The 15,686-nt window shown below is 38.5% G+C and overlaps 1 protein-coding gene across 11 annotated transcripts in view; it reads left to right on the top strand.

Annotated features, from left to right (window-relative positions):
• Window positions 1-15,686, top strand: part of DYM (dymeclin) — a 413,664-nt gene that overhangs the window by 58,080 nt on the left and 339,898 nt on the right. For all 11 annotated transcript variants that reach the window (NM_001133903.1, XM_054537559.2, XM_054537555.2 and 8 more), the window contains 1 exon segment: window positions 10,581-10,633. In NM_001133903.1, the coding sequence (NP_001127375.1) occupies window positions 10,581-10,633 (53 nt within the window).

Raw genomic sequence — 15,686 nt, 5'->3', positions numbered from 1 at the left:
GATTACAGGCACGCATCACCACACTCAGCTAATTTTTGTATTTTTAGTAGAGATGGGGTTTTGCCACGTTGACCAGGCTGGTCTTGAACTCCTGGTCTCAGGTGATCCACCCGCTTCAGCCTCCCAGAGTGTTGGTATTACAGGCGTGAGCCACCGCATCCAGCCTAGTTGTGAAAATTTTCATAACCACTTCCTTACTGAATTATCTTCTGGGTAGCCCAATGAAGGTTCTTGACTGTGTTTCAGATTTTGTGTGTGTGTGAGAGAGAGAGAGAGAGAGAAAGAGGGAGAGAGAAAGGTTGATTGATTGATTCTTGGGCATAGTTCTCCAATCCCTTAGTAATGTTCATTGTGATGTCACCAGCAAAACTGACACAAAGAAATGACAGATGTTTGAGATGAGGATGTCCCAATTACCCTGATTTGATCTTACACACTGTATACATGTATCAAAATACCACATGTATCCCACAAATATTTACAATTATTATGTATCAGTAAAAAACAAAATAAAATTGAGATTCCAGTTTTGTGACTCCTATCTGTTTATGCTGCTGCCAAAGTGACAGTGTGGCCATCCTCTGAGAAGAAGGCTTCTAATATATGGATTGCTTCAGGGAGAGTCACACTTGGTCATTGGATCAATATGGTTGTTGAGAGTTTAGTTTGTTTAGCTACTTTGACTAAGAGATTACTAGTTTTAAGTATTTATCCCTAATTTCCCACTATTGACAGTTTTCAAATTGACCTGGAGGTATGGAATTTATGTATGCATTAAACTTGAAGTATACCGTGTGATACTTATTTAGTCTGAATTAGTATGAATATTTGACACTGCCTTTTTGCCCCTTTTATGTGTTTTTACTGCCCAAATCTGCCTTCAGAAACAACATTTGGTTTCTAATTGTAATATTCTTGGAAACACTGGCATATTTTTACAGTACCATTTTACTTTTATTTACTGCAAATGATGATTTGTTAGTTGCCTGCTGCCAGCACATCTGAGCTCATTTGTTTAACTAAAACAGTATTATGCATAGATGCCTGTAACAGGCAGCAACAGTTACCAACCACCCCAGTTCCTTACCACCTCATTATAGCTCTAAATCAAGCAAATGGGAAAGCAGATTATTCTTAAAATGTTCCAAGAAGTTTAGAAAATTGAGGGATGGAAGGATGAGAGGAAAGGAATTCTATGATAACAATTGGTGTGTTGTTTTTGGCAGGGGTGTGCCTGGCTGATTTCTTTTGTAGAAATAAGTAACACTTCAGAGTGCAGAAATTGCAGGCATCCTGCAACAAACAGAGCTCTATGACTCCTTTAGTTAATTAATAATTACCAAGTGGTTTTTTTCTGGCTGAGCCACTGTATCAGACACAGCGGGGGATGTATAAGTGAATGAGGTCGTCCTGTTCTCTTGGAGCTTATAATGTGGGCTCTGAAGATGCTTCTGCTCTAAAGTGTTGATTGTTGAATGAGGCAGTGGCAGTGGTGCTGTTTCAGATTGTGGCTGTGTGTTGGGGGATCCAGGCCTGGGGGACATAGTCGCAGAATGGCAGGTGCTGGCTGGCTCACCACAGTGGGGAGCTTTCCAGATAATTCTGACAAATCAGACTGCTTCAAAAGGATATGCTCTTTTATATTTGGAAAGAAAGAAATGTCTTTTAGTCTGGGTGCTATGGCTCACAGCTGTAATCTCAGCACTTTGGGAGGCCAAGGTGGGCGGATCACCTGAGGTCAGGAGTTCAAGACCAGTCTGGCCAACATGGTGAAACCTCATCTCTACTAAAAATTCAAAAATTAGCCAAGCGTAGTGGCAAGTGCCTGTAATCCCAGCTACTTGGGAGGCTGAGGCAGGAGGATTGCTTGAGCCTGGGAGGTAGAGGTTGCAGTGAGCCAAGATTACTCACTGCACTCCAGCCTGGGTGACAAAGGAAGACTCTGTCTCAAAAAAAAAAAAAAAAAAAAAAGAAAAATAAAAATAAATGTCTTTTAAAAAATATTTTAACAGAAATTTAAACTTGAGCGGCAGACCTTGCCTTGAGGGCTGGAGACTGGGAAGTGTTTCCTAAGGAGCCAGGGGAAATAATTCTGTCTTCTGGTAATGAAGGTCTGAGTGGTGTCTGACAGTGCCTAACTGCCTGCTCTGTACCAGGCTGGAATGCTGTGATGAATAAGGAGCCCACAATCTAGTGGGGGCCATAGACAAGCAACTGGGCAATCTTACTGCCACGTGCTCAGTTTTATGATTGAGAGCTCTTGGGTGTTCGGGTGGAGAATGGACTTCTTACCTTGTCTTAGGTGAGACCTGATCAGAGAAGGCTTCCTGGAAGGAGTGATGTTCAAACCAACCTCACTAATATATGTTGGAATTAATCCCCTTTTCAGGCTAATACTGTTGTAAAAATAAACCAGAGCCGTGTTTTGGTTTTTGTTTATACCCAAAACAAAAATGGAGAGACTGAACTTGGTATTCCAGCCATCTAGAATACTTTTCCAGCTTTGTAGTTTGCCATTCTCCTGTGTTGATTAACCACCCCTTCCCAGGGCATGCCAGGCTCTCTGTGACTGCCATGCCTCTGCATACACTATTCTCTTTGCTCTGCCTGCCTGATGTCTCTTGGCCCTTCAGGAAGAATAGTTACTTCCTCCAGGATGGCCTCTTTGATTCCTTCTATGGTACATTGAGTGCACATCCTGTGAGCTCACACACAGGGCTGGTTTCATAATTCATACTTCTCCTGCACTGAACAGTCTGTCTGCTTCTTCATTCCTCCATGTAGCCTGGAGGCAGAGGCAGCATCTTTCATGAAGCCTAGCATGTCCTAGGCACCTAAGCAGTATTTGCTAAATGAACAAATTTAGCAGCTTCGAAGATTATAGCCATATGTTTATAATTGAAACTCTTGGTTCCAGTCAGCTTTAAAAGAGAGTGCCATTGACTGAAGAAAGTGAAATAGATTTTATGCATGTGGTCTAGTTATTAATTTCATAAAGCTTTTTACAATCCTTTGCATTTTATACCTCTTTTAACTTTTTGTCTGAGTAACCAATAAACCGAGTAATTCATAGTTCCCACTTCTTGCCAACTACTAATGGGTATCATTAAATCTGACCACAGTGATTTATTAATTAGAAGTCTTCTGGTTGTCAACAAAAATCAATTTTACTTATTATATGCCAGAAAAAGGGGAAGATGTGATGAAGACACTGGAGTGTCTCATAGAATCCAAGATCAGGAACACACTCAGGCTTCTGGAAGAACTGGTCCCAGGAATTGGAAAGCCAGCAGCAATCCTGAGAGTCCTTTCTGTTTTTGTCTTTCTTTCTGCAAAGCTTTTACTCATCTTTCTTACTAACTGGCTTTCTCTGCCACTCTGTCGGTAGAGGGTGGCCTCCCACAGCCCTAAACTATGCAGCCAAGTTCCAGCCAAATGGAAAGCCTGTCTTTCCATCTCAATTCTAAATTATCTGAGACTTGGGCTAGGCTTGGGTTAGATGTCTGTCCCTGGACTAGTCAGCTGTGGCCAGGAGCGGAGACATGCTGCACATATCTGTCTGCCTCTGCTCACCTCTGAAAAGTAGGTGGGAAGATAGAAAAAAGGGTAGGGAGGCAGCAGACAGAGAGACAGACAGCAGAGAGACATTGTAAGGCTGGCAGACACTTTATAAATATCTAATATGGTGAGTCTCCATAAACTACTACCCTTAAACTATATCATAGGATCACTTCTAGGTTATCTTATTAAAAAAAGTCAATCTTAGGTGAAACTTAAAAAATTTAACTTTAAAAAGACGACATCTTTTAAAATATGCATATAATTTGAGACTTTTAAGGTAACGGGATATTCACTATAGTTAGTAAGTCTTAGCTTTGTGTGTATATATGATATTTTTTATGCATGACACTCTTTAATTGCTGGGAGGTTCTAGCAGCTCTGTCCAGAAATACAAGATAAGCCACATTTGTAATTTAAGGTTTTCTAGTAGCCACATTGAAAAAGTAAAATGAAAAAGGTGAATTTAATTTTAATATATTTTATTTAACCCCAGTTTCCCAGATATAATCATCATATGAATATAAAATTAATGAAATGTTTTACATTCTTTTAAAAATCTTTGAAATCTGGTATGTATTTTATGCTTTAGCAAATCTCAGTTTGGACCATTTCAGGTGGTCAGCAATTACACATGGCTAGAACTAAGAGGAATCAGTTTTCTTCCACAGTTTTTCTAAAATTTTCTTGTCAAAAACCTTGATGGTATGAATCACTCTTTTAAAAAGTGCACTTCACCAGCAACAGAAAAGAACCCTGGAGGGGTACGGGTTTTAAAGCTGCTACAAAAGAGTTGCCCATTTGGAGAATTTACTGCACCATGTGTATTGGTAAAAAAGAAAACATAATTTTTAACCAAGTCACCAGGCTCTAAAGCCGGTTCTTGTTCTTCTCAGACTTCTGATTCCTGGAATTTTACTTTAAACTCCTTGGATGCCTCAGTTTGCTTATCTATAAAAATAAGGTTTATAATGGTCCTGTCCCACAGAAGAGATTTTCATGGAATTTAATTGCACCAATATATTTGAAAGTGTTTTGAAAGATATTTAAAGGGTTAAACAAATGTGAAGCATTATTTTAATTTATTATCTATGGGGAAATTACTACATTTTGGAATCAATAATAGTTATCATTTTTAAAAAGTTTTATTTTGTTAATTGACACATAATTGTACATATTTATGGGGTACCATATGATGTTTTGATGCATTATACATTGTGTAATGATTAAATCAGGGCAATTAGCATATCCATCACCTCAAACACTTGTTATTTCTTTGTGGTGAGAACATTCAAAATTATTTTAGCCATTTTGAAATGTAAAGTACATTATTGTTAACTCTAGTCACCTTACTGTGTAATAGAACACCAGAACTTATCCCTCTTATCTAATGTAACTTTATACCTGTTGACCTCTCTCCCTCTCACTGCCTGTCCTACCCAGCCTTCAGTACCACTATTCTACTGTTTACCTCTATGGGATCAACTTTTTAAGTTTTCACAGATGAGTGAGATCATGTGTTATTTGTCTTTTGTGCTTGACTTATTTCACTTAATGTCTTGTGGGTTCATCCAGGTGCCGCAAATGACAGGATTTCATTTATTTTTATGCCTGAATAGTATTCCATTGTGTATATGTACTTCATTAAAAAAATTCGTCCATTGATGGATACTTAGGTTGATTCCATATCTTGGCCATTGTGAATAGTGCTGCAGTAAACATGGGAGTGCAGATATCTCTTTGACATACTGATTTTGTTTTCTTTGGATATAGAGGTTGAGTATTCCTAATCCAAAAATCTGAAATCCAGAATGCTCTAAAATCCAAAACTTTTTGAGCACTGACGTGGTGCTTAGAGGATAATGCTCATTGTACTATTTCGGATTTTGGATTTTTGGATTAGGGATGCTCAGCTATAATGCAAATATTTCAAAATCGGAAAAAAAAATCTGAAATCAGAAATACTCCTGGTCCCAAGCATTTTGGGTGAGGGATGCTCAATGTTTATACCCAATAGTCGGATTATTGGATTATATGGTAGTTCTATTTTTAATTTGTTGAAAAACCTCCCTACTGTTGTCCTTAATGGCTGTACTGATTTACTTTCCTAGTGTCTTGGTCTGTTTTGTGTGGCTATAAAGAAATACTTGAGGCTGGGTAATTTATAAAGAAAAGAGGTTTATTTGGCTCACACTTCAGCAGGCTGGTACCAGCATCTGCATCTGATGAGGGCCTCAGGCTGCTTCCACTCATGGCAGAAGGTGAAGGGGAGCTGGTGTGTACAGAGAACATATGATGAGAAAGGGAGCAATGGGACGGGGAGGTGCCAGGCTCTTTTTCACAACCAGTACTAATGGGAACTAATAGTGTGAGAAGTTACTCACTTCTGAGGGAGGGTATCAATCTGTTCATAAGGGATCTGCCCCCATGAGCCAGACATCTCCCATTAGGCCCCACCTCTAACATTGGGGATCAGATTTCAATATGAGGTTTGTAGGGATCAAACATCCAAATTATAGCACCTACTAACATTGTATAAGAGTTTCTCAGTAATATCACAAGGACAAAAAACCAAACACCACATGTTCTCACTCATAGATGGGAATTGAACAATGAGAACACATGGACACAGGAAGGGGAACATCACACTCTGGGGACTGTTGTGGGGTGGGGGGAGGGGGGAGGGATAGCTTTAGGAGATATACCTAATGCTAAATGACGAGTTAATGGGTGCAGCACAACAGCATGGCACATGTATACATATGTAACTAACCTGCACATGGTGCACATGTACCCTAAAAGTTAAAGTATAGTAATAATTAAAAAAAAAAAAAAAAGAAAAGAAGAGTTTCCCTTTCTCTGCATCCTTGCCAACATTTGTGATTTTTTGTCTTTTTAATAATAGCCATTCTAACTGGGTGATGTGATATCTCATTGTGGTTTTGATTTGCTTTTCCCTGGTGATTAGTGGTGAGATATATGTTTCATATACCTGTTGCCATTTGTATGTCTTCCTTTTTTTTTTTTTTTTTCTGAGACGGAGTTTTGCTCTTGTCGCCCAGGCTGGAGTGTAATGGCACGATCTTGGCTTACCGCAACCTCTGCCTCCCAGGTTCAAGCGATTCTCCTTCCTCAGCCTCTCGAGTAGCTGGGGTTACAGGCATGCGCCACCACACCCGGCTAATTTTGTATTTTTGGTAGAGATGGGGTTTCTCCATGTTGGTCAGGCTGGTCTCGAACTCCCGACCTCAGGTGATCCTCCTGCCTCAGCCTCCCAAAGTGCTGGGATTATAGGCATGAGCCACTGCACCCGGCCTTGTATGTCTTCTTTTGAGAGGTGTCTATTTAGGTCTTTTGTTCATTTTTAAATTGGATTTTTTTTTTTTGGCTGTTGAGTTCCTTATGTATCCTGGATGAGTCCCTTGTCAGATGCATAGTTTGTGAATATTTTCTCCTTTTCTGTGGATTGTCTCTTCACTTTGTTCTTTCCTTTGCTGTGCAGAAGCTTTTTAGTTTGATATAATCCTATTTGTCTATTTTTGCTTTTGTTCTCTGTGCTTTTGAGGTCTTATCCAACAATTCCTTGCCCAGACCAATCTGCTGAAGCATTTTACTTAAGTGTCTTCTAGTAGTTTCATAGTTTCAGGTAGTACATTTAAGTCCATATTTTAAGTTGATTTTTGCAAGTGGTTAGAGATAGGGGTCTAGTTTCATTTTTCTGCCTGTGAATATTCAGTTTATGCAGTACCATTTATTGAAGAGATTCTTCTTTCCCCAATGTGTGTTCTTGATGCCTTTGTCAAAAATCATGTGTAGATTTATTTCTGGGTTCTTTATTCTGTTGAACTATCTGGAAAAGAAATAAGGCAATACATTTACAGTAGCTCTTAAAAAAACCTAGCAATAAATTTAACTGAGGAGGTAAAGATCTCTGCAATGAAAACTATAAGATATTGATGAAAAAAATTGAAGAAGACATAAATAAATGCAAAGAATATCCCGTTATGTATCGGAAGAATAAATATTGTTAAAATGTCTATGCTATCTAAAGTGATCTACAGATTCAATGCAATCCCTATCAAAATACCAGTGATATTTTTCACAGAAATAGAAAAAAAATTCTAAAGTTTCTATGGCAACACAGAAGACCCAGAATAGCCAAAGCAATCTTGAGCAAAAAGAGCAAATCAGGAGACATTACATTACCTGATTTCAAAATATACTACAAAGCAATAGTAACCAAAACAGCAAGGTACTGGTACATAAAAAAAAAAAACACAGACAAATGAAACAGAATCTATCATTTATTGAGGATTTACTTTGTGCCAGGCACTGTTCTATGCGCTTTATCGATATCGTATGATTAATTTAATCATAATAACCTTATGAAGGTATTGTTACTATTTCTGTTTTATATATGAGGAAATTAAGACATAAAGATTAAACAAACCAGCCCAAGGTCAACTATCTAGTAAGTAGTTGAACTGGAGTTGAAATGCACTTAAAAAAATTGTGGTGAAATATACACAATGTAAAATGATCATTTTAACCATTTTAAAGTGTATAGTTCTGTGGCATTAAGTATATTCACATTATTGTGCAATTATTAACACCATCCATCTCTAAAACTTTTTAATCATGGCAAACTGAAACTCTATACTGACTAAACACTAGTTCCCTATTCTCCCATCCCCAGCCCCTGGCAACCACATTTTTACTTTTTCTCTTTGAGTTTAACTCCTCTAGGAGCCTCATATGAGAGGAATCATACAATATTTATCTTTTTGTGGCTGGCTTATTTCACTTAGCATAATGTCTTCAAGGTTCATTCATGTTGTGGCATATATTGAAATTCCCTATTTTATTTTTATTTATTTATTTTTATTATTATTTTCTTTTGAGATGGAGTTTCTCTCTTGTTGCTTAGGCTAGAGTGCAATGGTGCCATCTCAGCTCACCGCAATCTCTGCCTCCTGCATTCAAGTGATTCTCCTGCCTCAGCCTCCCAAGTAGCTGAAATTACAGGCATGCACCACCATGCCCGGCTAATTTTGTATTTTTAGTAGAGATGGGGTTTCTCCATGTTGGTCAGGCTGGTCTTGAACTCCCGACTTCAGGTGGTCTGCCCGCCTCGGCCTCCCAAAGTGCTGGGATTACAGGCATGAGCCGTTGTGCCTGGCAAAATTCCCTATTTCTTAAGACTAAATAATATTCCATTGTGTGTATGTACATTTCATTTATCCATCTATCTGTTGGTACACATGTGGGTTACTTCCTCTTGGCTACTGTTAACGGAGCTGCCATGGACACAAGTGTACAACTATCTCTTCAAGACCCTGCTTTCACTTCTTTTGGGTATCTACCTGGAAGTAGAACTGCTGGGTCATATGGTAATTTTATGTTTAATTTTTTGAGGAACTGCCATATTTTTGCAATAGTGGCTGCATCATTTTACATACCATCAGTGCACAGGGGTCCTAATTTCTCTGCATCCTAGCTAACACTTGTTACTTTCTGACTTTTTTCCTTCCTTCCTTCCTTCCTTCCTTCCTTCCTTCCTTCCTTCCTTCCTTCCTTCCTTCCTTCCTTCCTTCCTTCCTTCCTTCCCTCCTTTCCTCCTCCTCCTCCTCCTCCTCCCCTCCTCCTCCTCCTCCTTCTTCTTCCTCTTCTTCTTCTCTTTTTTTTTGAGATGGAGTCTGACTCTGTCTCCCAGGTTGGAGTGCAGTGGCACGATCTTGGCTTACTGCAACTTCCGCCTCCTGGGTTCAAGCGATTCTCCTGCCGTAGCCTCCCAAGTAGCTGGGATCACAGGCGTGTACCACCATGCCTGGCTAATTTTTGTATTTTCAGTAGAGATGGGTTTCACCATATTGGCCAGGCTGGTCTTGAACTCCTGACCTCAAGTTATCCACCCTCCTCAGCCTCCCAAAGTGCTGGGATTACAGGTGTGAGCCCACCTCGCCTGGACTTTTTTTTTTTTTTTTAAATAAAAGCCATCCCAATGGGTGTGGAGTAGTATCTCACTCTGGTTTTAGTGTTTCACTAATGACTAGTGATGTTGAGCCTGTTTTCATGTACTTATTGGCCATTTCTATATCCTCTTTGGAAAATGGCTATTTAAGTCATTGGTCCATTTTAAAATTGGGTTGTTTGGTTTTTGTTGTTGTTGAGTTGTAGAAGTTTTAAAAGTATATTCTGGATATCAATCTCTTATCAGATATGTGATTTACAAGTACTGTTTTCCATTCTGTGGGTTGACTTTTCACTCTGTAGATAGTATCCTTTGATGCACAGAAGTTTTTAATTTTGGTAAGTCCAGCATGTCTGTTTTTTTCTGTTGATACCTGTGCTTTTTGGTGTCACATCCAAGAAATTGTTGTCAAATGCAATCTCAAGAAACATATTTTCTTCTAAGCTTTATTTCTGTCTCTATCTGTGCCTCTTTTCTCTGTGTCAGTTTGAGTCTGTCTCTGTATCTGTTTCTGTATGTTTGTATCTTTGTATCTTTTTTCTATATATTTATAAACCACCAAAACATATATGTATTGTCTCTCTTTTCTTGCTTTATTTCTTCCTTTTCCTTTTTTTCTAGAACTTTTTGAAACTACTGTAGCAGTCATGACACTCCATGTATTTCCTGAAAATAATAGCATATTTCCAAACTATAATTAGTACTACCTTTAGAATTGGGCACACAGGGTCCCTGCCTTGAGCTCTGTACTTTGGAGTGCCTTTCTTGAATTTTTCTAAGTCTCCCCGCTGCCTCAATGCCTGAAAGGCAGGGTGCCCCAAGCTCTTCTCTTTCGGAGTCTCATATTTAGAATTACGGTAAATTTCCCAATTATATTGAAAATTGAAGCCTAACTTTTTTTTTTTTTTTTTGCTGATCTTATTGTTCACTACTGTGTACCATATTTTTCTTCTAAATTATTTTTCTTATCTTTATATATTTCTTTAACTGATTAGCATGTACATATTTAGTATTATAGTCATTAATTACCTTTATTCTTCTGTCTCTCCAGTACTGAGTTGAAACTCTTGGAGGAAGCAACCATTTCAGTCTGCAGGTCGTTAGGTAAGTGGGAAAAATGTGTGTGGGGTGTTGTTTTCAAATTTTGTTTTAGATTTTGATAGTATAATATGAACTGAATTAATGAAGTAATTATTCTTCTTAGATAGCAATAATAATAATTTTTTCTATTCGTGGCATTCACAGATGCTGCTAGAAGGTACTCTTCAGTCAATAGCAATATGACACATGCTTGGCTGTATCTGCAGTAGTGGTAATGGACTCTGCTAAGCCATAGACACTCTTTCGGCTTGTTCTTTTTGTGAATTTAGAAATACTGAAAATAATGTCATTTACCAACTGCTGTTATTGACTGTGTTCACCAGAATAATATCAAAATCTATTAAGAATATACATTAGGAAGTTTCTATAACAACTTGATATTATGGCAAAGAGCATGGAATCCAGAATCATTTTATGATTTTAATTTCAGCTGTGCTACTTATTAGCTGAGCCTTAATTTCCTCATATAAATTGAGGATAAGGACAACTATTTACAGGATTCTTATAAGGAAAAATTAGGTAGTATGAAATATTCAGTACAATGTGTGGCATGTAGTCACTGCAAACCATTTATGTCAGCAAATGTTACCTTTTTCAGGTCTTGTTTCTCAAATGCCTAACTTTCAAGTTCATAGCAATTGGAAGGAAATTGTATATATTTTTAAAATGCAGGCAGTTATACTTAGATTGCATTGATGCTTTGAAAAGTAAGATAATGTGTCTGTGAAATACCTAGTGTACAGGAATGTAGTAAGTGAGAACAATATTCTGTTTTAAAATCAGGCTATCTAGGCCAGACACGGTGGCTCACGCCTGTAATCCCAGCATTTTGGGAGGCTGATGCGGGTGGATCACGAAGTCAGGAGTTCAAGACCAGCTTGGCCAAGATGGTGAAACCCCGTCAGTACTAAAAATCCAAAAATTAGCCAGGCATGGTGGTGGGCGCCTGTAATCCCAGCTACTTGGGAGGCTGAGGCAGAGAATTGCTTGAACCCAGGAGGCAGAGGTTGCAGTTAGCCGAGATCGCGCCACTGCACTCCAGCCTGGGCGACAGAGCGAGACTCTGTCTCAAAAAAAAAAAAATTCGAGCTATATGGGTAACTCCCATATAAACTATTTTGCTAAAAACAATTTTTGATGATTTTTTTTTTTTTTTAAGAGATAGAGTCTTGCTTTGCTGCCCAGGCTGGAGTGCAGTGGTGCCATTGTGGCTCACTGCAGCCTTGATCTCCTGGGCTTCAGTGATCCTTCCACCTCAGCCTCCTCAGAAGCTGGGGCTATAGGCACCACACCTGCCTAATGATTTTATTTTATTTTTGTAGAGATGGGGGTCTCCTGTGTTGCCGAGGCTAGTCTCGGGCTCCTGGCTGCAAGCCATCCTCCTCCTACCTTGGACCCCCAAAATGTTGGGATATTACAGGCATGAGCCACCATGCCTGGGCCCAGATATTTTTGTTTTTAAAAACAAACTATGTTGATAATGAAAAGGCGTTATTGTAGTAGTTGTCTTGCCTTACAACCATAGCTTAGGGAATTTTTTGCTAAATAGAGCTGGCTTTCAAAAGCCATGTTGCAATTCAGTGCTGAAAATTAAGGAGTTTTATGTAACAATATTAGTGTAGTTACTGTGATAATGGCTTTTAAGGTGACTTTGGGTTTTCATAGAAATTAAAAAATTAAAAGATGAAAAAACAGAAAAATATAACAAAGCAATGAGAAAATAAAGAAAAAAATTACATTAAGAAAACTGAAAGTAGCTGGGAGTGGTGGCTCATGCCTATAATACTGGTAACTTTAGGAGGCTGAGGCAGGAGCATTGCTTGAGGTCAGAGTTCAAGACCAGCTTGGGCAACATAATAAGACCCCATCTCTACACACAAAAAAATTGAAAAAACTTAGCCAGGCATGGTGGCATGTGCCTGTAGTCTCAGCTGCTTGGGAGACTGAGGTAGGAGGACTGATCGAGCCCAGGAATTTGAGGCTGCAGGGAACCATGATGGCGCCACTGGACTCCAGTCTGGACAATAGAGCAAGACTCCAAATCTAGGGGTGAAAAAAAGCAAGTAATATTTATTCATTATACATAATGTGGAAAGCATACTAAAATGTAAACAAGGTAGTAATTGCTCATAATTTGAAAACCCTGACATAGGCATTGTTGATATTTTTGTATTTTTTCTTTTAGTACTTATTCAATGGATATAAATTTATATATATATCATCCACCATACACACACACACAGACACACACACACACACATTTTAATCTGTGTTTTTCACTTGACATTGTATCAGGAATGTGTTACATGTTTAAAAATGCTTTTGGGAACAGCAAAACAAGATGAACATTTATTGCCCCAAATTCCAGTAATGTGATGGTATGGCTAAAATAAAAATCATCTCATATTAAACAGTACATGTGTAATCACTGCTAATCTTTTGTGACAATTTCATATAAATGGTATTATTTATATTTTGTTTACACTCAGCAGAATGTCAGGAACCTCTTCACATCAATAAGTATAAGTGCATATCAACTTTAAGGGCTATGTGAGTGTGCTTAGTTTCCTTTTTGAAAAAAAATTTTTTTTAAGTGCTGGTCTACTGGCAACAATTTTCCTTCTCTTTTTTCTTTTTTTTTTTTGTCTGAAAATGTTCTATTTTTTTCTTGGCTTTTGAAGCATATGTTTTGCTGGATATAGAATTTTAGATAGACATTAATTTATTTTCCGTACTTTAAAGGTGTCATTTCGTTATTTTCTAGCTTCTCTTGTTTTTGTTGTGAAGAAAGCAGTCAACCTTATTGTTGCTTCTTTGAAAATAATGGAATTTTTAACTTCGGCTGCTTTTAAGTTTTTCTTTTTATCTTTTGATTTTCAGTAGCCTTAGAGTGATGTGCTGAGGAGAGGTTTTCTTTGTTTTTTTGTCACCTGAGGTTTATAGAGATTCTTAAATCTGTGAGTTGGTGTCTTTTATCAGTATTGGAAAATTCTTAGCTATTATGTGTTTATATATAAAATTTTTGTTCTATTCTGTCTCTCCTCTCCTCCTGGGACGCTTGTTACACTTCTGTTCAATGTTTTGTTTCCATTGTGTCCCATATACTTGTTAGGCCTTTTTTCTTTTGTAGTTTACATTCTTTTTCTCTCTGACCTTCAATGAGATATTTTCTGTTAATTCATCTTTAGTTTCTAATCTTTTCCTTTTTTTTTTTTAATTTTTATTTTGAGACAGGGTCTCACTCTGTTTCCCAGCTAGAGTGCAGTGGCACTATCACCGCTCACTGCAACCTCAGCTTCCTGGGCTCAAGAGGTCCTACCACTTCAGCCTCCTGAGTAGCTGGGACTACAGGGATATGTCACCATGCCTGGATAATTTTTAAGTTTTCTGTAGAGGTGGGATCTTGCCATGTTATCTTGAACTTCTGGGCTCAAGTGATCCTCCCACCTTGGCCCCCACAAAGTGCTGGGATTACAAGTGTGAGCTACTGTGCCTGGTGCTAATCTTTCCTTTTGATATGTCCCATTTGCTGTTAAAACTATCTACTGAGATTTTTAAAACAAGCTTTTAATTTTAGAATAGCTGTAGATTTATGGAAATGTTTCAAAGCTTATATAGAGCATTCCTGTATACTCTTCAGCTATTTCCCCTATTTTATTATCTTATTTTAGTATGGTACATTTGTTTCAACTAAGGAATCAACATTGGTACAGGTACACCCCAGAGATATTGTGGGTCAGTTCCAGACCACTGAGATAAAGCCAGTATTGCAATAAAGTGAGTTGCATGAATTTTTTGGTTTCTCCATGCTTATAAATGTTATGTTTACATTATACTATGGTCTATCAAATGTGCAATAACGTGTTAAATGTATGTATCTTAATTTTATAACTGTTGCAAAAAAATGCTAACACATCATCTGAGACTTTAATGAGTCATAATCTTCTTGCTGGTGACAACATGACATCAAAGATCACTGATTCGACCAGGCACGGTGGCTCACTCCTGTAATCCTAGCACTTTGGGAGGCTGAGGTGGGTGTATTACCTGAGGTCAGGAGTTCAAGACCAGCCTGGCCATCGTGGTGAAACCCCATCTCTACAAAAATACAAAAATTAGCTGGGCATGATGGCAGGTGCCTGTAATCTCAGCTACTCGGGAGGCTGAGGCAGGAGAATCGCTTGAACCCGGAAGGCAGAAGTTGCAGTGAGCCGAGATCGCAACATTGCACTCCAGCCTGGGCGACAGAGTGAGACTCTGTCACCAAAAAAAAAAAAAAACAAGAGATCACTTTTTAGAGATCACTATAACAGATATAACAATAAAATGCTTGAAATATTGCAAGAATTGGCTGGGCATGGTGGCCTGTAATACCAGCACTTCGGGAGGCCAAGGTGGGAGGATTCTTGAGTCCAGGAGCAACATAGCAAGACCCTGTCTCTACAAAAAACTAAAAGAAAATTAGCCAGACATGGTGACTCCTGAGTAGCTACTCAGGAGGCTGAGATGGGAAGATCTCTTGAGCCTGGGAGGTTGAGGCTGCAGTGAGCTGTGATCACACTACGACATGCAGCCTAGGTGACACAGTGAGACCCTGTTTCAAAAAAAAAAAAAAAAAAGTAAATAAATACGAAGAAATTTTGCAAGAACTACCAAAACGTGATGCAGTGACATGAAGTGAGCACGTATTGTTGGAAAAATGGTGCTGATAGACTTGCTCACTGCAAGGTTGCCACAAACCTTCAATTTGTAAAAAATGCCATGTCTTTGAAGTGCAATAAAGCAAAGCACAATACACTGAAGTTATGTTAATTCTATTAACTAAACTGCACACTTCACTCAGACTTTCACTAGCTTTCTCCTAATCTGCCTTCACTGTTCCAGGATCCCACCTAGGGTGCCACATGACATCTAGTCGTCATGTATTTCTCTGGTCTGCAACAGTTTCTCAGATTTCCCACATTTTTTATGCCTTTTGATGATTTTGGGGAGTATTAGTAGGGTATTTTCCAAAACGTTCCTCAATTTGAGTTGTCTGATGGCTTTCTCATGCTTA

Source organism: Pongo abelii, chromosome 17, assembly GCF_028885655.2.
Source record: "Pongo abelii isolate AG06213 chromosome 17, NHGRI_mPonAbe1-v2.0_pri, whole genome shotgun sequence".
NCBI lineage: Eukaryota > Metazoa > Chordata > Mammalia > Primates > Hominidae > Pongo > Pongo abelii.
The sequence above is the reverse complement of the archived record's forward strand: the minus strand, read 5'-3'. Positions and strand labels throughout refer to the sequence as shown.